Source organism: Amaranthus tricolor, chromosome 11, assembly GCF_026212465.1.
Source record: "Amaranthus tricolor cultivar Red isolate AtriRed21 chromosome 11, ASM2621246v1, whole genome shotgun sequence".
Lineage (NCBI taxonomy): Eukaryota > Viridiplantae > Streptophyta > Magnoliopsida > Caryophyllales > Amaranthaceae > Amaranthus > Amaranthus tricolor.
Window position 1 is genome coordinate 16,029,709 of NC_080057.1, and position 20,197 is coordinate 16,049,905.

The 20,197-nt window shown below is 36.8% G+C and overlaps 1 protein-coding gene across 1 annotated transcript; it reads left to right on the top strand.

Annotated features, from left to right (window-relative positions):
- The first annotated feature begins 8,565 nt into the window (after positions 1-8,565).
- On the top strand, positions 8,566-9,704 carry LOC130827237 (dirigent protein 10-like). Its single transcript, XM_057692901.1, has one exon. The coding sequence runs from the start codon at positions 8,636-8,638 to the stop codon at positions 9,590-9,592; it is 957 nt and encodes a 318-aa protein (XP_057548884.1). The 5' UTR covers positions 8,566-8,635; the 3' UTR covers positions 9,593-9,704.
- Positions 9,705-20,197: the final 10,493 nt, after the last annotated feature.

Genomic DNA, 20,197 nt, shown 5'->3' on the forward strand with positions numbered 1-20,197 from the left:
CTTCTTATTGATTTTTTTTTTTAACATAATGCGATTGCCATTGACGCTTGTTCACTTCAATCTTTACTCATGGTTTTTAAATCAATTTGAACTTAAACATAATCAAGAATTATAACCCCTCTAAACGATTAGCCATTACACTAGGTTGTGCATATGATCAATATGACTGAATTTTACCGTTATACACTTTATTATAATATTACCAAATTTCCTTGATGTGCACTTTACTAAAAAAAATAATGAGCTTTAAAACATCTCAAAATTATAGTTTTCTTTATATAACTCAATCTCTTTGTTTAAAACTAAGATAAATCGTTCATAAATACTATCATTGTTATTACACTTGGAAAGTTGAAATAGGCACCTCCTCCATTTGCAGACATTCAGTCACAAATAGAAATAACAATTTATCTGTGATCCAGTTTAAAATTAAATTTTATACATATATTTATGTTTAATTTTGAAAATATTTATATTATTAAAAGTAATAATAATGGATTGATAAGAATTATAAAACTTTAACCATAATACCTATCAGTAATATCTATGCAAATCAGTTTATCCTCTCATCTATGATAACATTTATTTCACAATATTTTCTTAAGTGATGATAAAAACCAACCATCTAATTACAATTTCAACATTGTTGAAATATATAAGTACATAGTAATATAAACTTCATTATTATAAATAATGGTTCTACATATAACACTAGAATTGAATATGATTCATATACATAAACATGTATATCTAGGTGACATATAACTCATGCCCCTTAATCTTAGTTAAAAAATAACTAAATTGACTTGTGTAAATACATAACTCATGTGAGTATGTTTAATTAAAACATTATTCCTTTTATTTATTAATGATTAACTTAGGTAAATTATATCAAACATATATGTTACTTTGTTATATATTCATGTATGAGTTCCTTGACAAAGGTCAATTAATATATTATTACTTATAAATAGGTATAAAATTAACTACCATAACCAATTGACCACTCTTGATGAGTTGATGGTATGATCTTTGATTGCAAAAAAGTAAGCCTATGAAAACTCATTTGATGAGTTATACTCTATAGTTTTGGATTTACGAAAAAATATTGAAGTTTATCTTAATGATGAAGTCTTAGTCATTCTCTTATTATGTTCTCTACCCTTGTCTTATAAACCTTGAGTACCAAGACAATCATTTAGAGCAAGGACTAAGTGCAAAGAGTATGGGGGACCATAGGGACGCATGAAATAATGAAAATTGGATAGAAAGTTGCTGGGCAACACCTGCTCAAGAGAGCTACAGTAGGGCTCGGAAGAGTAGGCCTGCTGTGTGGCTTTTGTTTGTTAAGGATGGTTAGTTTAGTGAAGTATGTTAATAGTGTGTCATTTTGCCATAATTAGTTAGTTATATTTTTTTTTTTCTATTTTTCTTCGTCAGCTCTTATGTTTGGCTTTTTGTCCTTATATATATAGCTTTCAATCATTGTATTTATTCAATAAGAGAAATATAATATAAAATTATTCTTCATCTTGTTCTTCTCTCACGTCTCTTAAAAGCATAGTGCTATTGTGCTTCTTGTTTTACCTGTAAAAGTTTACATGGTATCAGAGCAAGGGTCCATCTGTAACCCTTCTCTTCTCCTTCACCTTGTTGTATGCAAAATTGCTTAATTGCACAGGTGTTATTTTTCTTTTCTCCATCATTCTTGATTTTAATTTTTTTTCTTCTTTATTTATTTATTTTTCCTTCTGATTCTTGAAATCATGTCAAAAACCATAAGTGATAGTAGCTATTCCGATGCCACACAAAACCCATCCAGTGTCTATTATCTTCACCCTTCGGATCAGGCCAATAACAAGCTTATCCCTACAACCTTCAATGGAATAAACTTTGGCAAATGAAAGAGGTCCATGACATTAGCCCTTAGTGAAAAAAATAAAATGGGTTTTATAGGTGTGTCTTTTCCAAAAACCTCTGCTGTTACAGAAGATGTTAAAGCGTGGGAACGGTGTAATAATATTGTTATAGGAGGGATTCTATCATCTTTGGATGATTCTATTTCTCACAGTGTTTTTTCACCACAAATTGGCTCAAGAAATTTAGAATGAACTTGAAGAGAGATATGGCTTACCTTTTTCAACACACCTTTATAGTCTTCAAGAAAAGTTATTTAGTCTCGAACATATAGAAGGAATGACAGTTGCTGAATTCTTTAGCCAAGTTAAAATCATATGGGATGAAATGGACAATCTTATTACTATTCCCACTTGCAATTGTTGCAATACTTGCAAAATAAGCAAAGAAGTTTTAAAGATCCAAACTGATCAAAGAATCTTGCATTTTTTGATGAAAATAGATGAAAATTTTGAACATGTAAGATCGAATATTCTGATGATGCCCAAGCTGCCAGAAGTATCTCAAGTATATCACATTATTTAACAAGAAGAAACACATAAGCAAATCAGTAAGCAACATCACGTAGGACCTGTTGAACCAAGTGCTTTCAATTCTATCAAAAGGCAACCTTAAGATAGAGACTATAGTAACACTACTGATTCATATCCTTCGAAAGGGTTACTCTTTTTTGTGACCACTGTAAGAACACAGGCCATACAATCAATAAGAGTTACAAGTTGCATTGGTATCCAAATTAGAATAAAGGTAAGTTTCCTGTACTGATGAAGAATCGACATTACCCCCTGGAATGTCTGAAGACCTATTCTCTAAACTTCTTTCCTTCATGGCACAACAAAGAAAAAAACTTCTCAAGAAAATTTGATACATCATGTTGAATTAGCAAGTTCTTCAAACTTTACAGGTATATCAAATATGAACACAAATAAAATTACATAATGGATCATAGATAGTGGTGCTAGTGACCATATTTGCGATTGACTGGATAATTTTTTAGACTATAAAGATGTGTCACTATTAAATTATTTCATCACCTATCCAAAATGGTGCAAGAATCAAGGTAGAAAAGATGGGAACAGTAAGACTTCTTGATAAAATCAACTTACAGAATATTTTTTATGTCCCAAGTTTTAAATTCAATCTTTTATCTGTTCAAAAGCTATGCCATAATAATAATGCTTATATTTACTTTACTAATGACTTGTGTTTTTTGCAGGGCCCTTTGATGAGAAGGCCTATGCTTCTTGGTAAAAGGAACCAAGGGTTGTATATGTGCAGCTCTAAAAGATTTTTATTCAAGATATCACATCTCATGTTTTTGTTGTTTTAGAGAGTTCTTGTACCACTTTTCCTACAAGTTTAGTCAAGCTATGGCACCTAAGACTAGGCCACATGCCCTTAGATAGGATGAAGCTTTTGTTTCCACAAATAAATGTTTCTAGTTTTAATAATTCATTCCTTTGTACTATATGTCACAAATCAAGACAACAAAGACTACGTTTTAGTAAAAGCTGTATAAAAACTTCCAAACCTTTAGCAATGATTCATGTTGATATATGGGGTCCTTATTTTTCTTCTACTTCTATAGGTGATTCTATGTTCCTTACCATTGTGGATGATTATACACGCACCACATGGATATATCTCATCAAATACAAAAATCAATGTGTTAAATTCCTTACTCAACTTGCCTCTTTTATTTACAATCAATTTAATGCTAGTGTCAAAATCATTTGGACTGACAATGCGAAAGAATTATGTGAAGGAGAAATTTTAAAGTTTTATCAAGAAAAATGGATTTTTCATCAAATGTCTTGCGGGTACACCCCACAGCAAAACGGGGTTGTTGAAAGAAAACATCAACATTTACTTGAGACTGCAAGGGCTTTACAATTTCAGTCCAATTTTTCGACTAAATTTTGGGGAGAGTGTGTTTTATCAACTGCTTATCTGATTAATCGTATGCCTTTAGTTCCTTTAGGAAACATGACACCCTATGAGAAACTCTTTGGTACAAAACCTGACAATACCCATCTTAAGGCTTTTGGTTGTTTGGCCTTTGCCTCTATTATAAAATAAGGTAGAAACAAATTCCACCCTAGATCAAATCCCTCGGTTTTTATAGGCTATCCCTATGGACAAAAGGCCTACAAATTATATGACTTAATTACACATAAAATTGTCATCTCTAGAGAAGTTATTTACTATGCAAAACTCTTTCCCTACAATTTTAATAAAAATGACAAGTTGGACAAAATTTTCTTACCTACTGACATGGCTGCTCTTAATTGTGATGTTTTCTTTTACCCAAAGGTTATTAAGCTAGACACTATGATCCCTCAAGATAATTGTGACAATACATATACTAAAGAAACTACTTTGACAAACCTTGATTATCATGACTATCCTTTAGTAAATCAAAAGACATCCCACATTAACGATAATGCACAATCTCCTGCCTACTCTACTACACATTCTACCTCATCACTTTTTAGTGTCCCTAGACAACCCATTAATGATACTGGTATTGGTACCACGCCTCTGCACACTAACCTAACTAATGATACTATTTTTGATTTGTCTTTGCATACACGTCATGCCAACTTACAAGCTGATAATAATGCCACATCTATACGCAAATCAACTAGAACAAGCTTGACTCCAACTTACTTACAAGACTATGTCTGCAACACTACCTCTCATTGGTGCAACTTAGTATCCTATGAGTTCTTTGCCTAAGAAAGTGTAGTTTTTGCTAAAAAATGTTGGAAAGAACCAAAGACTTACACATAAGCTTAAAAGGAACCAGAGTGGATGGCAACTATACACAAGGAATTGATAGCTCTTGATCTAAATAATACATGGGACATTATTTATCTACCACAAGGAAAGAAGCCTGTTGGGTGCAAATGGGTCTTCAAAGTGAAGCTGAATTCAGATAGTACTCTTGAAAGATACAAGGCTCGTTTGGTTGCGAAAGATTATACACAAGAGTATGGTATAGACTATTCTGAAACTTTCTCCCCCATTGTGAAGATGACTACGATACGCTGCATCCTTGCCATTGCCTCAAGTAAACAATGGTCAGTGTTTCAAAATGCTTTCTTACATGGGGAACTTCACGAGGAAGTCTACATGAAACTTCCAGAGGAACTTCCTGGTTCATCTACTAAAGTGTGCAAACTTAAGAAGTCTATATATGGTCTTAAGAAAGCTTACTAGACATTGGTTTTCCAAGCTTGCAATTGAGTTAGTTCATCAAGGTTTCCACCAGTTAAAAAATGATTATTCGTGATTTACTAGACATCAAGACAAGCATTTCATTATAGAGGCAGTTTATGTCGACGATATTCTCATCACAGGTGACAGTATTGATCAAATACAGCTTCTCAAAGATCACTTACATAAGATTTTTAGTATCAAAGACCTTGGCATTCTTCATTTCTTTCTTGGTCTAGAGGTCCAACATCTTAAATAAGGAATTTCAAGGGAATTACTTCAAGACAGTGGCATAACTATTTTCACAAAGGTAGTAACGCCCCTTCCCTTGGGAATTAAACTTCTTTCTGATTCTTCATCTCTCTTTTCTGACTCTACTAAATACCAAATTTTAGTAGGCGAACTCAATTTCTTAACTAATACTAGGCCAGATCTTTCATTCACCGTTCAATCCTTAAGCCAACATGTGCAACACCCATCAAATGCTCATTATAATGCCTTGCTCCATACTTTGAATTATGTCCATTCAACAGCAGGTCAAGGGATTCTACTTAATGCTTCTGACAAGTTATCTTTACAAGCCTTTTCAGATTCTGATTGGGCATCATGTCCAAACACCAGGCGGTCCATTATCGGTTACATTCTTCTGTTGGGTGGTTCCCCCATTAGCTGGAAATCAAAGAAACAAGCCACTGTTTCCCGTTCATCTACGGAAGCAGAGTATAGAGCCCTCACTTCAGCTTCCTCTGAAATAACTTGGATTGTCAGATTATTAGATGAATTGGAGATTTCAAAGCTCCAACCCTTCACCTTGCATTGCGTCAACCAGTCAGCTATTCATATTGCTCATGATCCAGTTCTTTATGAGCGTACCAAACATATAGAAGTGGATTGCCACTTCACTTGTGACAGTTCTAGAAGGACTTATTCAATTGACTTACTTACCATCTTCCTCGCAATTAGCTGACGTCCTCACAAAAATTCTTCCTTCTGATCAGTTTCACCTTCTTCTCTCCAAGCTTGGCGTTAGTCAAACATCCCCAAGCTTGAGAGGGATGTTTGTTAGTGAAGTATGTTAAGGATGGTTGGTTAAGTGAAGTATGTTAATAGTTTGTTATTTTGTCTTAATTAGTTAGTTATATTTTCCTTTGCTGTTTTTCCTGGTCAGCTCTTATGTTTGGCTCTTTGTCCTTATATATATGTAGCTTCTAGTCATTGTATTCATTCAATAAGAGAAATATAATATAAAATTATTCTTCATCTTGTTCTTCTCTCACGTCTCTTAGAAGCATAGTGCTGTTGTGCTTCTTGTTTTACCTGTAAAAGTTTACACTGTTGCCTACTGTCTTTTCATGTTTGCTTATACAATTGCTGCCCTTATATGCCCTATGCTCCACTACAAATACACTTGCTTTAGTTAAGTGCCAAATAGTCTCATTGTATAGAGCTATTCTACCTTACATTAGTTTTCCCTACTCGTCTCTTCCTTACATTAATCCTCCGCTCGTAATTCCTATCAAGTTTGTTTATCTCCATTAAATAAATAGTATAATCTTAGGCTAGAATGATGGATGTAGCCCTTAATTAGTGAACCACCTTAAATCTTCTTGTTTATTTCTTTATTGTCATTCATTATTAACGTAGCTTGCATGTTTGGTTCCAACATTAAAACACATCATAAACATTTACTTAAACTCTATTTTTGTGATCCTTAAATGATTGAAACACCTCACCTCTCAATAAGGCAAAGCAAGGGAGGAGGCAAGCTATTGGCGTGCAAACATGCTCTAAATGGCAAATAATGTTTCTGACCTCGTAAATCAGTCTAAAACAGAAGTAAAAGGATGTATAAATGGGTATTTACAAAATCATATAGGGACACCATGTTGCAGCAAGTTGGTTACATATTGTCGATGGTAAATCCAAGAAAAAAAAAGGTGATATAAATAATTTAAAATAAAAAAAGGAAATAATATATACAGTTCAGGGCTGTATATAAAAAATAATCTTGTATTTAATTTATATAATTTGAAATTATTTTTACTTTGAAAACATAAATATTTAATTATAATTAATGATTTGAATCTTTATTCTTTCGTGGGAAGTTAAAATCTTTATATAAAACATTAATTGTTTTTCAATTTTTAGATTAAATTACCTTAAAAATCTAAAATTATTAATGATAAAGGGAATTTGTTAATTTTTATTTATATATGCTACTTGATTTTATTTTGGATCTAAGTTATGTCAACTGACCTCATTGAATATACACTACATCCGCTCATGTTGTCTACTTTATCATTATGGCATGTAAGATTAGTTAGGCCGTGACAGTTTGTCACAAAATATCACCATTGTCCACTCGTGTGGACACGGAATACCTGTGGGCTTGGCCCCACAAACTTATGGGTCAAGAGCATTGACTTGACTTGCATATATATTTGGTGAGGTTTATTGTTCCCCAAAATCATATGATAGTAGGAGAATTAGCCCATCTAATATATATGCAGATTTACAACACATTATTTTATCGATGTGAATCTTGTTTTACATGTGAAGAGTTACGGTAATTCTTTTGGGATGAGTTAACACTAATAAAGTAACAGAGTAGGCAGTAGTTGATAAATTATGATCATTTAGGGTTTTTGACTAAATTCTGACTATTTGCAACTGTTCCTGTTTACCCACTAATATTATTTCGATCAATCATTTACTAATGTAATTCGAAGTGGTAAAATAATTTTAAAAAATCAAAATATAAAATGTTTGACCCCCAAATGGCATGACCTGTGCACGATGACATGTGGTTTTTGACTATATTGTATGTGCCTCATTTTGGGTTCCCAAACACGATACGATCAATAATACAGCATGACACGACATTTTTCATAAAACGACATGACGCAAAGCACAACAAAAAAAACACAATTTCAATGGTTATACTCCTACCTAATTTTTCTTAAGTACATTATGCTATTATGCCATACTTTTTGGTCATATGGATTTTGGATTTTCTGGGCAGTTTAATGTACTAGCTAGCCCAAAAGGAAGTGTGGCTGGATAAATTAGTGGGGAAACTAATATGATACCAGATATATGGGCTTAGCTTGAATAACTCAGGTATGATGAGCTAATTACTTGAACACTTATAATGCAAAAGTACAACAAGATCCAATTTTTTAGTCTGAAAATGAGTTGACATTAGGAGTTAGCACCTAAAAGTTATTCCAAGTCTCATCTGGCTTTATCTTAGGTTTAGGTTTCCTTATTTTAACCAATACACCACAATACATGACCACAAAATATGATCAAAAGCTTAATATTAACTACTCCACACTTCAACCCATCAACTCCATCCTCTTATTCTTATACATCTCACTTTTTTCTTCATATATAAACACAATGCAGGCAGACTCCATATTCATCACTACCAATCCATACAAAACCAATTACCAACTATCTCTTTTAAATCCAAGTTCTTTAAAAGTAAAACTCACCAATGGCTTACTTAATCAAGAATCATATTTTTTGCCTTACATTACTACTCTGTCTCATCACATTTTCCACCTCAGCTCGAATCCTTGATGAAGCAGCTGCCCCTGTTGCTGGAACCGGGCCTTCTGGTGGGGCTGGTGTTGGAGCTATCGGTGCAGCTGTTGGGCCTGGTGTTGGACCTGTTGGTGCCACAGGTGCAGCTGGTGGGCCCGGTGTTGGAGCTGTGGGTGGCACCGGTGCAGCTGGTGGGGCCAGTATTGGAGCTGTGGTAAATGGGAACCATCCTGATTTAATCTTTTTCATGCATGACATCTTAGGAGGATCAAACCCAACAGCCAAAGCAATAACTGGTGTTGTTACAAACCCTGCTGTTAGTGGGCAGGTACCCTTTGCTAAGCCCAATGGCGCGGTCATCCCAACAAACAACGGAATCCCTCAAAACAACGACAACACTGGAATAATCAACAACAACAATGTTCCATTCCTAACCGGTCTTGGTGGTGGAAATCCGAATATAATGCAAAATAATGGTAACAACTTCATAGGAGGAAATGGATTCCCTATCATGAATGGTGCACAACTCTCTTCGGGAAACACCCTGCAGCAGCTTATGTTCGGAACAATGATTGCTGTCGATGACGAGCTAACTGAAGGACACGAATTGAACTCAGGTATGTTGGGACGTGCACAAGGGTTTTATGTTTACAGCTCGGTTGATGGAAAGACACAAACTCTGGCTTTTACTGCTATGTTTCAAGAAGGTGGTTATCACGACAGTCTAAACTTCTTTGGGGTTCATCAGACTGCGGTTTCTGAATCTATTATTGGTGTCATGGGTGGGACTGGGAAGTATGTTAATGCTAAAGGATATGCTGTTGTTAAAACACTTCCTCCTGTTGATGTACATGAGACTGATGGCCTTGAAACCGTGCTCGAGTTTTCAGTTTTTCTGACTTATTGATGTGCTTAGATTGTGTAATTGTTGTTGTTTATGATTTGTATTACATTGTGAAGTTTGTGTAGAATGTGAAAGATATTTGATTGTTTTGAAAAATTTGTTTACATTGTTAAAACTTGTACAGTTCATTTGTTAACACATAGCTTGGCCTATGAGTGTAATCACATTGCTTAATGGATCCTTAAATCTGATAAATTTGAATATGGTATGAGGGCCTTTGACCTTTTTTTTGTGATCCATGTTTGTTGGGTTTAAAGCATCAATAGAAGTGAGGCCCATAAGGTTTGTCAAGGAGCTGAAATTAACCCAGAGTGAACATGAAAATTTGAAAAAAATAAGATTATTTAACAACTTTATTCCAAAAACAAGCTTCGGAAAAACTTTACTCCCAAAATAAGCGTCCTTGCCTTCAAACCTAGGCTTGGTAAAAACTCGCGTTTACTAACAGCGAGTTAAAGCAAATGGTCAAAATTTGAGTAAAGGGTCAATTCCCTGTTAGGTCAGCGACTTAAAGAGTTGACTGGTCAACTCATATGTCGCTGTTACTAACAGCGACTTAATGCGACTTAAATTTCCAGTTTCTCTTCTTCCTCATTTCAGTTTACTTCGTCATTCCAAGTTTATAACCTACGAGATCTCCCTCTTCTTTCCACCATTAAAATCAACCTCAATTCTTCAATTAATCTCATCAAATTCCAAGTTTGTACTAATTAGTTCTGTCATCTTCCTACGTTCACTTAAGTTACTATTTTTTTGTGTTTTTTTCCATTTTCGAAAATTACGGTTCACAAAATGTTCATGAACTTTCACATAAATGCAGGTTCTTAAACTTGCAATTTACTACTTCTTGTTGATCAACAAATTATCTATTAAGGTACGTTTTTATTATAAATTTTTTAGTTCTTGTTGATTTTAAAATGTATGTCATTTATAGTGGTCATATAATATCAAATTCTATGAATTTGTCAAATGTACTTGTTATTTGCCATGATCTTCATATTGAGGTTGTTTGTTCATGAATTTAATGTAGAAAATGTTTTAGTTTAATGTAGAGAATGTTTGAATGCGAACCCTAAATTTGAGTTTAATTTAGAGAATGTTTGAATGCAAAACCTAAATTTAATCAATGTTGTTATGTAGTATATATTTATGAGCTTGATGGTGATGTTGATTTTGTACGTATTGTTGTAGAAATGGCTTCATTTCGTGTGACTGTTGTATGCTTTTGGAATGGTTCAATTCGATCAAGTAGTAACAATGTTAAGTATGTTGGGGGAAGACGTAAACTGTTTGCATGCAACTCAAACATGGATTTGAATGAATTTAAACATCTTATATGCTCTAAGATTGGCATTTACAGTACAAGAAGTACTATTAATGTAAGTTTTAAGTACAATATGAGTGGAGATTTGTTAGCTTTTCCGGTTGAGGATGAGGAGGCTTTAGATGCAATGTGGGAGTACTCAAAGTCTACCTCTATTCCTTCTTTAGAGTTATATGTAGAAGAGGTACCCTTAGGGAATCAAGATGTCAATGTTGAAGAAACAAATGCATTCCTGAATGTAACTTCTTCTGCTCCTTCTCATACCCCCTTCCCTACCCAAGAAACCTAAAATCCTATTATGGCATCTTCCTCTTCTCCTTTTAATGAACCCAATGAACTTCAAATTCAAGTCTCAAATGATGATACTTTTAACTTAGAAGATACAAATGAGCCTTGGGTGATGTTAATAGTGAGAGTAATGAATTCGTAGAAGCTCCTTCTGAGGAGGATGTGGGTGTTGACGAGGAGGCTCTAGCTAATGACATGAGCTTAGGCAACATTCCAACAATCATTGCTCCTACACCTTATGCACTAGTTCCCCCTCTAGATGAACACGTTGAGGATAACTGTTGGAGGTCTTGGGCATGTGATACAACCTATACCGATGAAGGAGAGTTTCAAAAGGGTATGATGTTTGATAACAGGGATGCGTTGTTGGATGCTGTTAGATTGTATCATATTCGTAGGAACGTGGAGTACCGAAACGAGACTTCAAATCAAACCGTGCTCACCTTGAAGTGTAAGAGAGGGTGTGCTTGGAGGCTTAGGGCTAGGAAGAGCTCCTATTCATCTTCATGGGAGATTGTTACATATAAAGGGAAGCATGGGGGTTGTGTATTAAGTACTGAAAATGTTTCAGCTGGACACATTCATTTGACCTCTTCCGTGATTAACAATCTTATTAGAAATTGTGTTGCTGAAGACCCATCAATTAAGGTCTCAATAGTGCGACAAATGGTGAAAGACCAATGTGGTGTCAAAGTGACCTATAAGCGGGCATGGTGTGCTAAACAGTAAGCCCTTCTCTCCATCTATGGGACATGGGAAGATTCTTATCCTCTTCTTCCACGGTTCTTGAAAGCATTGCAACTTTCTAACCCCGGCACTGTAGTTGATTGGTTCTTTAAGGAAGATAATGATGTTGGTGTGTACATCCGTCCTAGTATTAGAACTTTTCAACGTGTCTTCTGGGCTTTTAAACCTAGTATTGAGGGGTTCAAGTATTGCAAACCCCTTATTGCCATTGACGGAACACATTTGTATGGTAAGTATTTCCATACGTTGTTAACTGCGATTGCTCAAGATGGGAACAAGGGAATCTTCCCGCTTGCATTTGCTTTGGTAGAGAAAGAATGCATAGCTGCGTGGCCTTGGTTTATGGCGTGTGTTCGTAAACATGTGATGCATAGTCCAGGTTTATGTGTTATTTCCGATAGACATGCGGGCATTCTACCAACTATGGAGGAGCCGGAATGGCAACCTCCGAATGCCCATCGTAGGTTTTGCTTGCGGCATTTGTTAAGTAACTTCAACCGTCAAATGGGTAATGTGAAGCTGAAAAAGATGTATGGAAGGACTACAGAGCAAAGACAACCACATAAGGTCATTAAGGGATTGAAGGCAACTAGTGTTGTTAATCGAGAAGCTCTTTTTTGGATTGATCAAGTTAGTGATATGTGTAAATGGTTTATATGTCATGATGGAGGGTATAAGTATGGTGTTACTAATACCAACTTAGCCGAAGTATTCAATAACGTGATGAAGGGTGTACGTTTCTTGCCTATAACTACTCTTGTGGAGTTCACCTTCTACCGTGTTAATGATTATTTTGTTAAAAGACGCAAGAATGCAAATGCATGGTTAATTGGGGGAAGTAAGTACACTTCACACGCGACAAGAATTATCACCTGTAACACTGAGAAGGCAAACTTCCATGAGATTGTCGCATTTGACTATAGACGAGGCCTTTTCAAGTTAAGACTGGACGTGGTAATAGAGAATCCGCCAAGGGTGGTAAAATACAAAGTGTGGATATGAGTGAGAGGAAATGCACTTGTAACAAACCCTTCATATATTAGTTACCTTGTTCTCATGTTCTTGCCGTTTGTATTAAAAGACACTTATTGTATGAGCGTTTTGTGAACTCCTGCTACACAACCCAGAGCTATGTTAATACATATGAATCCATATTCATGCGTTGATTGATAAGAGGTCATGGCCTCAATACACCGGTGTTGAGCTGATACACGATCCAGATCACATTCGTGGACTAGGAAGACCTAAGTCAAGGAGGATCACCAACGAGATGGACGAAGGCTCAAGGAGACGCAACGCTTGTCGACGTTGTGGTAGTGAAGGTCACAACACTAGAACTTGCACGTCAAGGTAAATAATATTTGTATTTGAGTATATAAACATAAACACTATGAAACAAATAATAACATAAGTAAACAATTTGAGTATTTCTTAAGTATTGCATATACAATCATTACTACAACTTAGTTGTTGTTGAATTGCAGTAGAGATGGATCCAGCAGCTCCAGGCCCTCGAGACCCTAGTGTACTGACGATGCAGGCGGATCACATGAGCAGTGTACTATGGGATGTCCAGATTAGTGAACTTAGTATTTTGAATGTATATGCCTTTATACTTTAACTTTATGCTAATATAATCTTTGCGTTTAGGTGTCCGACGTGGAGTCATATAAACCAGGCATCCTGACTCTGCTCCGTGGGACATTGACGCATGGATCATCCCCTACCTTCAGCGAGCGAGGTTGTACGACTTCCACCTCATCGCTTATGGGAGAGTCGATCGGGCGCTAGTCACGGCTTTAGTCGAGCGGTGGCGCCAAGAGACCCATACCTTCCAACTACCTCTAGGTGAGGCTACTGTCACTTTACTTAACGTAGCTGTGCTTACACGGCTTCCCATCGAGGGACATGCCGTGTGCACCGTTGGACGCCAACTGAAAGTTGGCAAGACAAAGTCCATAGATTATTAGGAGTCCGACTTCCCGTAGAGGTAACCAAAGGGAGTAGCCTGCGCGTAACATGGTTTGCGCAGAACTTCTCGCACCTCCCTAAAGGTACTGATGAGGCTACCGTTGAGAGATATGCTAAGGCGTATCTCTTAATCTGATTGGTGCTGTCTTGTTCTCCGACAAGACTGGCAACAGGGTACAGCTTTTGCACTTGACGTTGCTTGATGCGCCATGGGAGGTCATCTCTGGTTATAGCTGGAGTTCCGCAACCCTAGCTTATCTTTATAGAAGACTGTGTGAAAAGCTTCCCGGAAGAACGTGAAGGAGATCGCTGGGCCCCTGATTATTTTGCAGGTAATACTAACTTTACATGTTAACGCTTTATTTCTTAATTTATTTTTGTGTTTCGTTTACTTACTTATATCTGTAATTCATAGCTTTGGGCGTGGGAGCACATTCTAATTGGGCAACCGATGAGGAGTGTGGGACGTGGTGCATTTGCGCCACCAATTCTTCCACCCCCATATGTGCCGTATGGATCGTGGTGGTCCTTTGAAAAACGTACAAAGACCCACACAGGATCGGGCGTGGGGTTCAACCGCGATCAATTCGATCTACTTCGAGCTGACTAGGTAAAGACTTCACAACAACTAGTCTTGTAACTATCATATATCTGTAATTTACTTATTAAACTTTCACGTGTAGTTTCGATGGGACCCTTACCCCGTTGAGTCATACGTTGCATTGCCTCAACACTCAGCGATATTGTCAGGGGCGTGGAGAGCCTCTGTACCTTTGATATGCTTCGACATAGTCGAAGTTCATCTCGCTGAGCGTGTACTGCGCCAATTTGGGATGGTACAGGGCATTCCGCCGCCTTGTGACACAGTGGCGGATCTCCATCACAGTTTAGGCAAGGGTCAGGAACCCAAGAACTGGTTGGAGATCAGCTGGCGCCATATAGCTCGTTGGGATCACAGGCTGGAGCTGCTGGCCCAAGGTGCACCGATTGAGGCTGTAGGCGCACCTACTTTGGTGGATTACATGCCGTGGTTCCTCTCTATCACTCGTCGATGGATGACACCACGAGGTATCCTCGCGGCAAGCCAGTACGCTCCTGCAGCACCGACGATGACACACTTTTTAAGTATTCTTCAACGTTGATTATTATTCATAGAACTTACATGCTATATATTTCATTAATACTTCAGTCTTAATGCAGGCATGGGGCATTGCATCTGTCATCAGCTCCACCCAGGAGGAGCCTGTACGGGAGATTGCCCAAGGCATACTCCTAGGGACACCGTTTCAGCACTTCATTGCAGAAGTCGATGTACCCGACACCAGTATGGACGAGCAGTGGTCATCTCCTCATCATGGCGACGTTCATCTTGAGGAGGCAGACTTAACGAGCCCCGACTACGGTGCCGGGTCCTCACAGAGGGCTGGATCATCACATTATCAATCACCTCCCCTACCCAAGCGTCATGCGACGGCCTCTTACTATCGTAGAAGGCCTCATAAACCGTCACAGTTCGACAGGGTACAGGAGGAGGATTAGCATTTGTATACTGTTTGTATATAGTGAACATTAGTGACATTTTGTATATATTGAACATTTGTACATATTCAATATTTGTAACATTTGGACTTTTGTGTATAATTTGTAATATATATGTAGATGTATATATTTTTATCGTATTATCACACGTTTATTATGAATAAAATGATGTTAAGTACTTAGAGTGTTTGGCGATGAATCATTCCGCCAAGAATGCAGTATGAATTTAATCAAAAACAAACATACAATTATATTCAAATTGGGAAAATGCTCTCGAAAATTCAACACAATCTCATTCATGTTCAACGAATCCTATCAAATTACATAGTTCATTCGTTAAGTTAAACCACCGCAGCTAACTAACATTTCTTCTTAAACTTTCTCATGATCCTTTCAGTCTCTTCTTTCCTATGTGCCATATCATCTATTTGTCTCTAGAGATTAAATACCTCATCTTTAAGCTCTTGTTTTTCTTTTTCAAGCCGTATTATTACACTAGTAGAAAAAAACGTATTTTCTGCTTATCATTTGCTGCGGTTTTTTCATATACGCAGCAAAAAATAGGAAAAAGAACAAGAAAAAAAAATAATTGCTGCGGTTCTATGCCTTGACTGCAGCAAATACTCAGTTGAACATATAAATGCTGCGGTTTGATGTGTGCCCGCAGCAAATACTATTCTCAAATGCTGTGGTTTGTGTTGTCCCCGCAGCAAATAGGCTTTGAATTTTAATAACTGCTGCGGTTGTGGTCTTTAACCGGAGCAATTAAGTTCACTAAAATGGCGCCATTTATATTTTAACGTTTATATTTTCATGAGAAATAACCCTTCGGTTTCCTTATACTGCACGCACAAAACGAACACGCATACTGTTTTCCTTCGTTCTCTTTATAATTCGTTCCATTCCAGACTTCTTCAAACTTCTCTTGTTCATTATCAAACTTCAAACTTTGAATTTTCATAAACTTCGATACAGTACAGCGGTTTTTTTCTTCTACTTTTCTTGTTCTTCTACTGTTCTTATTCATCATCATTCTTCAAAATCGTTCTTGTTCATTATCAAATTAAACTTCAAACTTAGAATTTTCATAAACTTCGAACACATATACAGTACATCAGTTTTCTTCTATTGTTCTTCAAGGTATTATTTTTTCAAGCTTAATTTAAGTTCTTCAACCTTCATTATGTTTTAGGGATTTAGTTTTTTTATACTAATTTTTTTTCATTGTATAGGTTATACACAACCCACCAAAACCCACGAAATTCAAGGTATCTTTTTCATTTTGATTTTGTAAGTTAGGTTTAAATTTGTCATACTTTATGAATGTGTATGTTGTTGTTTTTAAGTTTTAAATTTATCCTATATATCATGTTTTGTTATATTTTTAAGTAATTTCTTCATTTTATTTATCAATGTGTGTGGTTTTTATGTTTTAAATTTATCATAATTTATTTCTAGTTTGTAAATTAGGTTTAATTAGGGTTGTTTATGGTTAAATGAATGAGTTGTTGATATGAATGTTAATTAGTTGTCCAAGTTTATGAATGTGATTTTATTTTTATTATTTTTATATGAATATTAATTATGGTTACTATAATAAACATTATTTGGACAGTTTAAAAAACATTGTGTTATTATTTGGGTTAATTACTGTTAAATGAATGATTATTACTTAATTTTGTGGTTATTTAGAGTTCGATAAGTATATATGTTTAAAAGTTGTGTATTAATTTTGTTTTGAATCAATTAATCACACTAATTAGGATGACAAACGATCGTTCTTGGATGTATGGAAGCATTGAATCGTCGGAATTTATTGATGGCGTATTAGAATTTTGTAATATTGCGGTTGAACATCAAGTTAGGACGGGGGGGAGTTGGTTTTTATTGCCCATGTGTCAGTTGTGGCAATGTATCAAAGGTAGATAGTGTTGATATCCTTAGGGAGCACATACTTCGATGTGGGTTTAGGCCTCAATATCATGTTTGGGTTTTGCATGGTGAGGAGAGAGTTTACAAAGAGAAAAGTGTTGTTTAGGACGTCGATAATGTGGCCGATGTCAATGAGGATGTTTTAGATCATGTTGATGGGTATGAGACAGACGAAGAGAATGTCGATGAGGATGTGGATCATGTTGATGAGATGATGGAGGGAGTCGAGGATGAGTTAGGAAAACGTCCTCGTGCTTTTGACTTGTTGACAGAGGCTTCTCAAAAGCCTTTGTACCCTGGATGTACAAAGTCCACCAAACTAACAGCAGTGTTGACAATTTTCAACATTAAGTCAAAGTTCAATTGGAGTGACGCTAGTTTCACAATGTTATTAGAAGCGTTAGGTGAGATGCTTCCTGAGGGAATTGAACTTCCAAAGTCGACATATTATGCCAAAAAGCTCATGTGTCCTTTCGGCTTAGAGTACCAGAAGATTCATGCGTGTCCGAATGATTGTGTGTTGTATCGGAATGAAAACGAGAACTTAGAAGAGTGTCCTAGGTGTGAATTATCGCGCTACAAGCGTAAAGGGGCTCGGGATGCTAAAGGGCCCCCGGCTAAGGTATTGTGGTATCTTCCAATAATACCTAGATTCAAGCGCTTGTTTTCTATAAAGAAAGATGCGTTAAATTTGAGGTGGCATGCAGATAGGGTGAAGAAAGGTCACTTGCTCACACATCCATCTGATTCTCCGGAGTGGAAGAGTATTGATAGGTTGCATAAGACTTTTGGGGATGAGGTTCGTAATTTAAGGTTCGGACTGTGTACGGATGGAATAAACCCATTCGGCAATCTTAGTTCTCAACATAGTACTTGGCCGGTACTTTTAGTGATCTATAATTTTCCACCTTGGTTGTGTATGAAGCGTAAGTACATAATGCTTTCGCTTCTTATCTCAGGTCCTAAACAACCTGGCAATGACATAGATGTGTATCTTGCACCTCTCGTTGAGGATTTGAGAAAGATGTGGGATGAAGGCGTTTCAGTGTTTGATGCATATGCTAATAAGGAGTTCACCTTGCGTGCAATGATTTTATGCACCGTTAATGATTTTCCGGCATATGGCAACTTATCGGGGTATAAGAACAAAGGGAAGAAAGCATGCCCAATATGTATCGATGACATGGAATCCACGTGGATTCTTAAGTGCAAACACGTATTCATGCACCATCGATAGTTCCTCTCACGAGACCACCAATATCGTAAGAAGAAGAAGTTGTTCAACGGGGAGTTTGAGGACCGTGTAACTCGTCGACCGTTGACCGGTTATGAGGTTTATGAACAAGTTAAGGGAGTTGAGACTGTATTTGGTAAAACGGGGCAAGTGCAAGGGGGTGAAGACCGATTATGGAAAAAAGAATCAATCTTTTGGAAGCTTCCATATTGGAGAGATCTACAGGTTAGGCATTGTCTTGACGTTATGCATATAGAGAAAAATGTATGCGATGCCATACTCGGGACTCTCATGAACATTCCGGGTAAGACAAAGGATGTTAGGGCCGTGCGAGATTGGTTTGAATGTAAGGGTCTTCGTCCGGAGTTGTGGGCACATGTTAAGGTGAGTAAGAAAAGAAATAGAGCTGATGAAGTTGGTGGCAGTAAGAAGAAGATGAGTAATGACAAAGTTTATTTGGCTCCAGCTTGCTACACATTGTCCAAAGCAGAGAAGCGGACATTTTGTGAGTGTTTGTATGGCATTAAGGTTCCGTCTGGGTACTCATCCAACATGAAGAAATTTGTGAGCCTAAATGGTGAGCTGAAGTTGGGAAGCATCAAATCTCACGATTGCCATGTAATGATGCAAGTGTTCTTACCAATTGCAATCCGTGGAATACTGCCAAAACATGTGAGATATGTTATTACCGAGCTGTGTTCGTTCTTCAACACAATTTGTAGTAAAGTTCTTGATCCCTTTAAACTTGATGCACTTCAACTCGACGTGATTGTAACTTTATGCAAGTTTGAGATGTATTTTCCACCTTCTTTCTTTGACATAATGGTTCATCTTATTGTCCATCTCGTTCGTGAGATCAAGCTTTTGGGTCCAGTTTTTTTAAGGTGGTGTTATCCTTTTGAAAGACACATGGGTGTTTTACAAAACAAGGTGAGGAATCCAGCACAACCCGAGGGGAGTATGATTCAAGGCACTGTGAGCGATGAGATTAGTAACTTTATAGCCGAGTATTTGGCCATGGCAAAGCCAATTGGACTTCCCACCTCTAGACATGAAGGAAGGCTTGAGGGAAAAAGAACAATTGGTTCCAAATCGGTCACACCTCCTCGAGAAAGCCTTCTACAAGCACACTTGTATGTGTTGCATCATATTCCCGAAGTTCATCCTTTTTTGAGTGAGCATTTTGATATATTGCGTGCAAAACATCCTTCTAAAGGGGATAAGGCATTGATGAAGTTGCATAACAAGACGTGTTGGAATATGAAGAGATGATCAAATGCAACAAGAGAGGGGGGGGGGGGGGGGGTGAATTGTTGTGTATTGAGTTGTACTACGTTTTTGCTCTAACTTGCGGAATTTTAACAAATAAAATAAAACTTAAGCTTAAGAAGCAAGAAATAAAAAGGAGACAAAGATTTTACGTGGAAACCTTCTTGGCCTAATAAGAAGGAAAAACCACGACCTCCCGGGATTTCAAAATTCTCACTATGTTTAGGCAATCAATTACAATTACACAAAACAATGTTTGCTTCACTTAAAGCTTCTCTACTCTAGGCCTAATTCTCTTTCTCTA